This window comes from Dermochelys coriacea, chromosome 12 (assembly GCF_009764565.3).
Source record: "Dermochelys coriacea isolate rDerCor1 chromosome 12, rDerCor1.pri.v4, whole genome shotgun sequence".
NCBI lineage: Eukaryota > Metazoa > Chordata > Testudines > Dermochelyidae > Dermochelys > Dermochelys coriacea.
In genome coordinates this window covers 21,055,433-21,067,732 of record NC_050079.1, presented here as the reverse complement: position 1 = coordinate 21,067,732, position 12,300 = coordinate 21,055,433, and the positions used below count along the sequence as shown (strand labels likewise).

General features: G+C 38.5%; 1 protein-coding gene across 1 annotated transcript in view; it reads left to right on the top strand.

Moving 5' to 3' along the window:
• LOC119841265 (uncharacterized protein F13E9.13, mitochondrial-like) overlaps positions 1-11,343 on the top strand; it is a 34,226-nt gene extending 22,883 nt beyond the window's left edge. Inside the window, exons 5-7 of the mRNA XM_038368567.2 lie at positions 187-337; positions 2,793-2,920; positions 10,584-11,343. Coding sequence (XP_038224495.1) covers positions 187-337; positions 2,793-2,920; positions 10,584-10,774 — 470 coding nt within the window. The 3' untranslated portion in view covers positions 10,775-11,343. The remainder of the gene's footprint in view (positions 1-186; positions 338-2,792; positions 2,921-10,583) is intronic.
• The last annotated feature ends 957 nt before the right edge of the window (positions 11,344-12,300 follow it).

The window sequence follows — 12,300 nt, the reverse complement described above, 5'->3', positions numbered from 1 at the left end:
AAAAATCTTTAATATATGTTTTAACTAGGCTTAACAAACTACTTATCAGCAGAGACTTGCTTTTTGTGCTAGTATCTGAGAACCTCTCAATACTGTATCAGAATAGACTTAAAATGTAATTACAGGATGAAATTTAGGATAAATGTAATTTCTCTTTCATCTTCAGATTTCAAATTTCTTTTCTAGGTCTCGATTTTATCCGAGTTGAAGGGTTTGTTTTTTCTCATGTTGCTGATGAAGGGTTTATAAATGCCTGTGCAGGTGATCTGCTAAGATACCGAAAACAAATCGGAGCACAGCACGTTCAAATTTTTGCTGATATTAAAAAGAAACACAGGTAAATATGTGCACTGTTTACATATGTGTTAATGTTAAAATAATGACAGGTTTCAGAGTAGCAGCCATGTTAGTCTGTATTCGCAAAAAGAAAAGGAGTACTTGTGGCCCCTTAGAGACTAACAAATTTATTTGAGCATAAGCTTTCGTGAGCTACAGCTCACTTCATCAGGTGCAAAAATAGTCTGATGTTCATTTTACATTCATCTTATTAATTGCTCAGAAAGTGAATATTGGGAGAACTTTACTGCTCACACAGGGTCTTGCAAAACTATTAAACTTGCACCTATAAACTGCAGCTTTCTGCATCTGTGTAATTTGCAGTTGTTTAACTTTCAGAATTTGTAAATGTCTTGTGTCTGACATAAGGTGATGCTTTATATCAGTTAGATGTATCTCCTTATTACGTTTACAAATAAATCATGTTTCATGAAGTTAAGCATCTAAAATAGCTATTTTAATAGCTAAGTTAATATTAGTATTCTAATTTAATAGCTAAGTTATATGGGTGGCTACCAAATGTGACACATACAAATCATGAGATTTTTGCCACATTAAAAGCTCTTATCCCTTTCCCTCTAATATTGGTTTCTTCAATTTTAAATCAGTGATGTTTGTGGATATGAAGTATGTTTTATGATTATCAGGCAGCAGCATCTTATGACAGCTGTGTGAATTCCAGCTGACATTTCATCACAATTGTCACACAGTCCTTTCTGTTATTAGATGTTTCTTTGAAATTTAATTCAGAAAAAGAGAGAACCAAAAAGCTGTGTATTGCACATATCAAGTAGTTTGAATTCAAGAATGATTTGTGTGTGGAGTGTGGGAAAAGTCATGGAAATAGCTAGGTTTTGGGCATATTTAATATCTGGTTTAAAAAAAGAAACATTTCATTATAATAAATGAAATGCAGCATTTTCAACATAAGTTTAAAGGTTCCTTCAAAGCATTTACTTTCTAACTTCACTTCTCCATATTCTGAACATCCGTGCAATGATATTTCTTCTTCTCCTGAGAAGTCCCAGAATGTGGTACTTCATGCACATATTCTCATCTTTGTCATATGAGACACTGATATTTAGAATGTACACTGAGTTGTTCATAGGCTGATGCAATGTGGTGGTCGTTATTTGCTTAGTTAATAGTGGAAAGGAGAATGTCATCTAACCAGTTTATGGGAAACAAATATTCACGGGATTATTGAACTAAAGGGCAGGGGTTAAAGGGCTGTGGTGTTTTCCCTAACAACAACAACAAAATACCTGGCACCAAGAATTAGCAGTATCCAATTCTCTAACTTGACAAACTGTTTCCCAGGTTATCCTCTGTTACTAGCGTTAGGAATTTCCATTTCCTTTCACTCTGTTTTTTTCCCTCCATATTTTTACATATGCACAACTTCATCAAGGCACTGACATCACAATGACTTTCTTCTGGCTGCAAAAAGTAGTTCGGTATTCTTTTTTTAGCACAGTCACACTGCTGGAGACAGTCATGGCAGAGTGAATATGCCAGAAGAGGCACTGCCTCTGAATATGACTGAAGCAAGTTGCTTCTATTCCATTCCCAGATCTGGTTGGCCCAAAAAAAAGGACACTAGTCCCAGGACTACTGGTCTTTTTGTGGTTAGTGCTCTGTACTACCATAACAGGGTATCAGGTTACTGTATAATATAGTCTTAAATGTCATATTTTCTGATTTTATTGTAGAAAAGATAGGGGGAAATAATAAATGAAAATGTTGGTGTTTCAAAGGCTAAAACTTTCTCAAATTTTTGAAGCTGTCTAAAGCTGAGCTTGCTATAGATGTAGGTTTCAGAAAAAGAGGCTAGCTTTCACATCTTACTGACAGTTACTGCTTAAAATTTGAATGGTACATCTTTGGATGCATGAAGCAACTACCGTTTGAAGATGATAGCTGCTCTCATTTTTTCCTCCAAAGACAGATATCCAGGATATAGTGCTTGCTAATGACTGAAAGTTAGTTCTTTTTGTTGGCCTTTATGAAATGAGATGATGCTCCTAGTCCAGTTCCTAGAGGACAAGGACCTGATTTACAGAAGAGCCGAGCACCTACAAATCCACTTGAAATCAGGGGAGTTCAGCATCTATGAAAATTAGGCACTCAATACAAAAGCTGCCAGCTCTGTTGGTACTCCAGGGTGCAGTCTAGCACATTTAGCAGTCACTGTGTAGACAAGGTGAGACCCATAACCCACTTGTCTCTTTGTCTGGGTCTAGGATGACCAAACTTTTTTTCTTCCTCACATTGTGTTTTTAATTTCAACTATAAAAAAGGGCACTTAACACTCAAAAGTCAATCTTCAGTTGATCTGACAGCAGGGAACTGAAATACAATCATGAGTTGTAAGAAAAGCAGCCTAACATTAAACAAGGTGGATAGCAAGAATGTATGCTGAAAGTAACAACAGGTTATGTTTCTGCTGTTTACAGCGCTCATGCTCTGACAGCAGATGTCAGTATATCAGAGACTGCTAAGGCTGCTGAGCTCTTCCTTGCTGATGGGCTTGTATTGACTGGAACAGCTACTGGAATGCAGGCAGATCCTAAAGAATTGAAAGGTGAGAGCTGTCACACGAAGGTCGGGCAACAACCAGTGAATCATTTTCTGGATTAATATAGAGAGAAATCTATACATTCTCTGTTCTAAAAACAGGGAAACTTTCTTTCACCGTAGAGTTTGATTTGGTCTAGCACAAACCATAGTGATTTGGGTTTTTGTTGGATGTACAGTAGCATGTTTATAAAAACAATTTTTATGGCATAAAAGTTAAAATTATTGTAAGTATTGAGAAAGTATACTTGGTAACATGTAATTATTACTCATATTGGCATCTTGTAAGAAAAGGAAGGCTCAATTTCTACATGATTTTAATTTAAGAATGAGATTCTCCATAGCCTTTTTTTTTAAAAAAAGGCTAATAACTAGGCTAGTTAAAAATACTTAACTATTAACATGGAAAGACTATTTATAATTGGATTTCTCATTGTGAAACACATATTCCAGTAGCAAGAGAGGAATCTGCTGAGATTTGGACATTTCGGGGCAGTAATACTAGGGGAAGTGTACCCTTTAAGAGTTGAAAAAGAATTCTCTTTCACTGAGGAGTGGAAAAGTATATGACGTTTAAATTATTTATAAAGGCGTATTTGTTTCTAAGAGAGAGTAACTTGACCCATGAATTCTGACCTGTGTAGATATCATGTATGGTGCCTGATGTTACTATATTGGCACAGATTGGAATTGTCTTCAACAAATTGGATTGCTCCTTTGTTACAGTTCATTCTGCTAAGGACTGATATTCACGTAAATGAATGGCTTGAATCTGAGAAATGCTGAGCACCTGCAACTTTCATTTGAAGTCAGCTCCCATTGATATGGCTGGTGTTCATCACCTCCCAGGATCAGGCTCTAAAAGTAATCGTCATATGCTCAACCAAGACTGGGAACATTTTTAGCAAAAATTATGTTTGAAGAAACAAGAGGGCTGCTTTTATGGGTTCCATTCTTGCTGCTTTAAACATGGCTCTTTCTGGTCTAAAGACAGCCAGTCAATCATCCTTCCTTATTACAATTCTAAAGAATAAAAGGCAGGTGATAAACATACTACAGGCAGGTGATGAACATACTTTTACATATTTACCACAGAGACCTGCGTATCAGACCACATTCAGAATGTTACAAAGTTATTGGAAATTTCCAGTATTTATCCATATAACTAGGCTCAACACTATGTTGTTACAGGGCATATTAAACTTGACAAAATAGGTTTTCATGTGCATATACAGAATTAAAACAAAGCCCTTGCCAAAGAATAGATGATAAATGAGAGATACATTTTAGCCCACCCTTAGGTAAACTGCAGTGGAAAGTTGGCTGTGTATGAAGATAGGCCTCTTAAAGTAATAGATTTTCTCAGTATTAAAACAAAAATTGTTTCATGAAACAGAACTTTCTGAAAACAATGTGACTCTAAAGTTTGACAGACTTAACCTTTGTATCATCCACACCCTTAAATTAATTATTTGTTTCCTCCTTCTTCAATGGAAAAAACAAATAAATCTCAAAAAGTCATAAAAAACAGAAGGCAAAATTCTGTTCTAGGATGTGTGTAGCTTCCCTTGACTTTGGTGGGTGCCAGCTCATGCATCAGAGAGCAGATTTTGTCCTATAGTTTTTTACAGTGGGAAACCAAACAAGCCAAACCATGGATTCTAGAATTTATGTATACGTGCCAGTTTTATTCTCTTTCTGGCTCCAAAGAACAGAGATCAGAGAAATGACACAAAGTATACTCATTTGTGTGGCTCTCACTTTTGTGTCATGAATACAACAAACCTAGTATTCTGGGTTTGTTTTGGTTGGGTCACACAGCTAAGTGCTGAGATTTTATGACAGTGTGGCAATCCCTCATTTAAGAGGGTTGGTAGTTTTGAATTGTTAATTGAGGAGGGACCTCTTGAAAAATCAGTATTCTTGGGTAGGAAATGACAGTTTAAGAACATCAGTGTTGGTAATCTCTCTAACAGAATCAGACCTACAGTCACAAAGTTGAGTGTTGGTGTGAGTGAATTTTTGCATTTCACAAGTTTCTGTGTTGTTAGAAGTACTGTGTTACAATGAAAACTTTAAGTGTAGATAAAATTGGACACCTTTCATCATGTTACAAAATATATAATTTAAAACATTTTATGCCAACTTATGCTTTGATCTGATCAGCTGTCTCTTGAAAGCAGAACTGAAAAGGGATTTTGCCATATCCTTTTTCAGATTTGTTATGCAACAATACAGAAATGCTAGTGCCTTTGTCTCTGATGTATTGAATTGACTGTGATTTGAGGTTGGAAAGAAGTGTTTCTGTCAGACAAGAAAACTGTGTGAAGGGGCTAGAATTTTCTTTTTAGATTATGTTGATACCTTAATTCAAGCCTCCTAATTGTGGTGATACTTTGCCGTGACCAGCCCTGACCAAAGGTCCTTTCACATGATATCGTGAGGATCTCTCAAGTATTATTCTCTGTAAATCTTTTATAGATGACTATAGATACGTCGCTTTTTCTCTGTTTATGAGTGCAGGCAAGCGGGCTCCTCTGAGGCAACTACCAGTTCATTCCACACAGCAGCTGGCAGGCATTGCTTATACAGTCAGTGACTATTGGCCTCTCTGTAGGACCCAGCTACTTCGGTTCTACAAAGTACCTAAGCAGCACTGATCTAGGAAGTGAGGGACCCAAAGTCCCTTGTGTTCTTGCACTCTGCCACTGTTGGGCCATTAAGAAGCAGGCATTAGAATGCTGGGCTTATGTTGCACTTAATTTCTTAGCAGACAATATTTCCTTTTGAGAATGTGTTGATCTTTCGGATAGGCAAAGTTATATTATAAAAACTTCTATGATGGGAGACTTGTCCAAGTCTAAATAGCTCAAGGCTTGCTTTTGGAGGATAGGTGCTTTCTTCTTTAGATCTCCAGTCCATATCCAGCCTAGGTTGGAAGTGACTAAAAAGTTTTTACTATCTGATGACTGTTTGATGAACTGTGCGAAAATGAGTTAGTGGTCGCAGTCCAGTAACCGCTGGACACGTGCCCATGTCACAAAAACCACCAGAGTAGATAGTAATAACTTGCACCTTTGTTGGCATTGTTCACAGTGGGGACATGGAGACCAATTTACCTTTCTGCACATAGGTGGTTCACTTATGTTGGGGTAGAGGCACATTGCTGCTGCCCATGCTGTACCTGTTCTGTAGATAAAGAGAGGACATCTGTCTCTAATCTGCACCTTTTACAACCACTAAGTATAATGATGAAAAAAAGCCCTTTGAATTAAAATAACTAAAATGTGTTACAGTACAGCATATACCATAAACACAGTGGTGAGTATGGTACAATGATTATTGCATATGAATAAAATGTTAAAGAAAAGTATTTGAGCAAGTTATTGGGGCATTGTTAATTTTACACTGTTTACCTTATTTTTTAAAAAAAGCTATGAATTTTTGACCTTTATTTCATGCAACTTGTGCATATCCTAGTTCAAAAGCTTTCATTATGCTTTGCTATTTCATCTGATTTTTATTAGACATGTATGCAGATATACTGTCACAAGGAAGAACACAGTGTCCTCTAGGTATAGTTTATTGAAGCAGAGGAATGTCTAAGTATAATTGTATAAACTTTGAGATCTTGTCACATAGAATACATAGTCACAAAATTATCTGAAAAAGTACAGTAGCTTGAGAAGAGTTGGTTTAAGAGTTATAAACAAGGTTTTGAGTTTAGAGACAATTAACAAACGCGGTGATTAATGTTAAATTCTACTACACAGAAATATCATACTGCTCTGATTCCCGTAATGCTGTTGCCTATTTAAAAAATAAAAAGTTAGAATTTGGGCAGCGATATAGTGCAAGTCTTAGTAAACAACGCCAAAATGTAAACCATTTGATATGGATCAACATTATGTCTTACTGTGTGAAAGTATCTGTTTAAAATAATTTGAGTGACTTTACACTCAATTTGGTAACCAAATGTAATGCCAAAGTGGGCAGTAAGGATGATGTATGTTCCCTATCCTGGTACTTTCTGGCTGGCCCCACCTTCTGCACAGGAGGGTCCACTTCACACACAGATTACTGCAGGATGCTTGGATCCTTTGTTATTTAAAGGAAGCCTTTGAAATAGCACATTTCAGTTTTCATTGTCTTAGTCTTTGCTTCTTAGGGCTTCTCTTGGGCCCGTATGTCAGCTTAAATATTCTACTCTTCCTGCATGATCAGTTTACTTATTGACGTAGTATAATTATATGGTGCCGGCAATGTGTCCTGTGCACTTTTTCATAAAAACAAATACAGACTTTTGGCCAAATTCTCCTGGGAGAGCAGTTGAGCACTGCAACGCATATCTGTGAAAATAATGTCATGTTAAATCTGTATTTGAGTCTAAGTAAAGCTGATATGGTACTCTTAATTGATAGGGCATTGTATAAATAAAATTCTGATTTTGTTTTTGTTCGGTAATATAGGGAAAGTTAATGAATCTATTATTGTGAGCAGGACTCCTGTCAGGTTATAAAATAGGCATGAAAAGCGCTATAGCCCAACTCATCTGATGTGTCTAATTCAGGGCAAGGCTTTGCTTAAAATTGTCTTCCACTGTAGGATGGTCTTATTCTTCGGTGTTTACATTATGTAGGGTGACAAGATAGCAAGTGTAAAAAATCGGGATGGGATGTGAGGGTAATAGATTCCTATATAAGAAAAAGCCCCCAAAATTGGGACTGTCCCTATAAAATCAGGACATTGGTCACCCTAACATTATGTGACAGATGGTGTTTGTTTTAGATGGAAGAATGCTAGCACATCTGACCTAGAGGAAGCTTCAGTAGCATTTGCATAGGTAGTTCTTCTCTTGGTGAAGCAGAATGGAAGTAAATAATTGGTCTTTCCTGCAGTATCATTAACAAGTTACACTTCTTATGAAACTTTTAAGTAAACAGCATTTTCTTGCAGAGTTATATTTTACGTGTGTATCCTTCCCCTGATGCTTTAACCACCTACGCCAGCTTGTTATCACCAAGTAAAGCAATTTTTATATGTCTGTAAAGGTCAGAAATAATGTTCTACACCATTTGCTTTGAGGAAGCAAATAGAGCATCCTGCAAGGCACCGAGTCATTTTTGTGAGAACCAATTTGAAGTTAATGGTGATGAGAAAATTCAGCACTTATTAGAATTGAGTCTTTTTCATAGCTAGATACTGATTTGTGCCTTTCAGAGACTTCTGTTAATCATCTGTCCTTTCTCCATAAAAGAAACTGAGCATAATAATAAATTTGTGATTTGAACAACAAACTACTTTCTCTGGACCTTGTATCAATTTCTGTCATATAAAAAAACAAAACAAAACCCAAAACCTCAGAATGCTTACATCTCACAGTGAACACAGTCACTTGCATAAATCTGAGGGAAATTCACCCTTGTGCACAGGGACTGCACAAAGGCTGAAGAGGGACTTCAGCGTTGCATAAGTCTTGTCTTGTGCCCAGGGGTGAATTTCACCGTATGCAGCCTGGTGAAGGTTCGACTTGTTAAGTGACATGTTGTTTCTAGATAAAATAATGTGCTGCTTTTATGTCCCACTGCCCTTTTAAAACAAAAATAATATTTACTAGCACTGCCTTTGGCCTGCAAATAAAGTAAATGGAGTTGTCCAAATAGTTCTTATGACCACTGTTTGCTTCTCTATTTCCCTTCCCCTAAATTCGAAGATCAGCTAGAGAGCCTGTTTTTCCTTTTCCTTTCATGGGGAATAACATTGTTTTGCTGCCTCTTCCCTGAAGATCTTGTCCTAGTCATCAGTATAGCATAAATTCAGCAAAGAGATCTGGTAGAAATATACACTGCTCCAGCTACCATTATTGTGATTTAAACTGATAACTACAGAATTGTAATGAACACAGCACTATTGAATAGTTCTGCCATTTTAATAAACTCACCGCCTTCACCCAAAAAAACCCATCTGTGCTGACATAAATGGAAACAAGAATAACGTCTTATTCTTGTTGCTGTTACACTTTAATTACCATCTAGAAAGATTTGTTTTTATTGTTTTGGGATGAGAGAAAAATTGATAACACAGTTAAGAATCCTTATTTTTATATTTAAGTAACTCTCGTAGGAATAAATTCTGTCCCCAAGACACTGGGTTCCTACTTGAGTGATCTGGGTTCTATTCTAGGTGCTACTTCAATATAAATGACTGCCTCTTTCTATGTGTACAGCACCTAGTAAAATGAGGCTCTGATCTCATTTGGATGCTAGGTACTGCTGTAATATTAGTAACAAGGGAATCCAAGATGCAGAAGAATCTTTGTACTTCTGCTGCGCAAGGGAGCTCCCTCAAAAGCTTAGTTCAGCAGAGGCTTCTTGGTAGGGTTGCCAAAAGCCTAATCACACAAACCCAAACACCCTTCCCCGCCTCCTGTCCTGCCCCTTTCCCAAGGCCATGTCCCTGTCCTGCCACTTCTGAGGCCCCACCCCTGCTCACTCCATCCCACCCTCACTCACTTTCACCAGGCTGGGGAAGGAGTTTGGGATGTGGGGTGTGGGCTGGGACAGGGAGTTTGGGTGCAGGAGGGGGATGGCTCTTTGGGGCTCTGGGGGGGAGTTTGGGTGTGGGCGAGGGGGACGGCGCTTACCTCGGGCGGCTCCCAAAAGCTACCAGCACATCCCTCTGGCAGCAGCTCCTAGGTGGGGGAGCCAAGGGGTCTCCACACGCCGCTGCCCCTGCCTACAGGCACTGCTCCCGCAGCTCCCATTGGCCGCAGTTCCCGGCCAATGGGACCTGTAGAGTCGGCATTCAAGGTGGGGGCAGCACGCGGGGAGACACACACACACACACCTCCAGGAGCCAGAAGGACGTGCCGGCTGCTTCTGAGAGCAGTGCGGAACCAAGGCAGGTAGGGAGCTTGCCTTAGCCCCGCTGCGCTGCCAGACTGTCAGTGCTTAAAATCTCCCAGTTTGGCTGCAGTAGCTTCCGGGAGACAGAGCGTGATTCCGGTAGACTCTCAGCGAAACCAGGAGGATTGGCCACCCTACTTCTTGGGCATCTTCATGCAGCGTGGTTTGTGGGGACAGGAGAAGAAAGGGCTAGTGCAAGTGAGGCCAGCGGATTCACTGCCAAATAGTCATTGCCCCATGTGGAGTGGGGGTCACAAGAGTGGCTGTTAATTGTTGCAGTCCCAGGCTTTGCCTCTTCCTCAGCACTGAAACTGCCCTGTGGTGCATGGCCAATGGTGGTTTCATGTGACCCCAACTCTGTTTCTTTCGCTTGAATAGTGCTTTGAAAAACAAATGCAATTTTGTTGTAGCCATTTTGGTCCCAGAATATTAGAGAAACAAGGTGGGTGAGGTAATAGCTTTTATTTATTCTCAGTTGGTGAGAGACAAAAGCTCAAAAGCTTACACAGAGCTCTTCTTCTTTTGTTAGCAGTCATTACAAGTGGTTTCTACAGACAAGCCATGTAATTCTTTACCAGAGAAACCAAGACCAGGCGTTGCTGACAGTCAGTATCATTTTTTAGCAAAGTATCAATTGGAAATTGGATAAGTCAAGGATGGTTAATTTTGTGCCCCTATAATTTTAAGGGTGGGAGAAGAGAGAATGATTCTAGAGTGGGCTTAATCCCATTGTTGGATTTACATACGTGGCTTTCTTCACCTTAGAAGTTGAACTTGCTGTGAAGATTCCAGTGCTGATTGGGTCTGGAGTGACGCTGGAGAATGCAAGGAACTACTTGAATGCAAATGCTTTAATAATTGGTTCATATTTCAAGAAAGAAGGCTACTGGGCAAATAGTGTTGATCCTGACCGAGTAAAGAAATTTATGGATCATATAGGTAAACTGAGAGAATGAATTTATCATCATATAGTATTGTTTGTGTAGAATAAGATTTGGCCACAGCACAACTTCTGTGGGGTTACCATACAAATCCAATGTGATATACAGTACCATGGACAAGCAACCTCTATTAGCATTCAGGGGAGTTGCATGGGAATTGGAATTGGTTAATACAATATTAAATGAGGAGAAAAAAATCTTCTCCATGGCTAGCCAATAAATCAGATGGCATTTTAAAGAAAATGGGTGTTCTCAGTTTCATTTTTAGAAGGCACATTTCTGCAGCTCTCTACTCCATGTTCTAGTACTAACTTATCTCTTAGTTTTCAGGAATATATTCTTTGACAGGTAAAGAATTTGTGCAGCTTAAGAATTAGCTGAGTTTTGTTTTACATGTGGAATACAATAGGACACCCTAAGATTTCAGCCACCAGTACTGTAAATTGGGCAGATCAGTTAGCAGCTGTGTGCCTCAGTTTCTCCATCTGTAAAATGGGGATAATAATACCTATTTTAAAAAATGTTGTAGGACATAACGAGTTTTTGTAAAGCAATTTCATCTAATAAAAGTTACTATAAAAGTGCAAGATTTTTTTTCATTCAAACTCTATTTGTCAAAAAAAATACAATAAAAATGCTATAAGTTAGTAAAGTCCATTTATTCATGTCTGAATACTGGTGACATCATAGCAGAATTTTTGGAAGTCTGGATCCATCACTAACTTTGGACACTCAGCAGCTGCCCCTCCTAATTTTGAGTGGCACCCCATCTATTTATCTCCTTGTTGGTCCTTTACTATGATGACCCATCATGAACTCCTTCCATGATAACTTTCTCAAGATTATTTCCATCTCTATTGCTAATGTGAGCAAACTACATAAGTTTGTGCCTGTTGATTTCCAAGAGCAGAGAGTCCTCTTTTCTCCAATAATATTTCGAACACAAGAGTATATGCTAGCACCTCATTTCAAAGGCTTCAGTTTTCTTCTAGTCATCCACATTCGTTCCCTAAGATTCACTTCCATAAGTCGGTATGGAAAAAAATTATACTTTTCACCAGTTGAACCTCTGTATGTTTTGAGAGGCCACGGTTTTTCCACACTTTTATAAGGGAGGCCACGACTGAACAAGTCATCCCTAGTCTTCTTCAGATTTCTTTAGAATAGCCTCTTTGGTTGGATTATATATGATCCCAGGTAATTAAATCAATCTACTTCCTCTACAGCTTGACCATTAATCTTGATGTCCACTTGCATCCTGACGTTATTGATAGTGTCAAGATGCATGCATTTTCATTTTTGCCCCTTTCAGTAGTCCATATTTCTCATTAACTGTTTTTAACAGACTCCAACATTTGTTGAATTCCATTGATGGTTGCAACAAAAAGCATATCCAAGGTCAGTAAGAGGTGTCCACCAATGGACATCCTAGTTCCTTTCACTTTATCAAAACCTTCAGGGCTTGTCTCACAAGAAATTATACATACATGTTAAAAAGACTTGGGGACAGAGTGCTCCTTTGCCTCCCATGTGCCAATGGA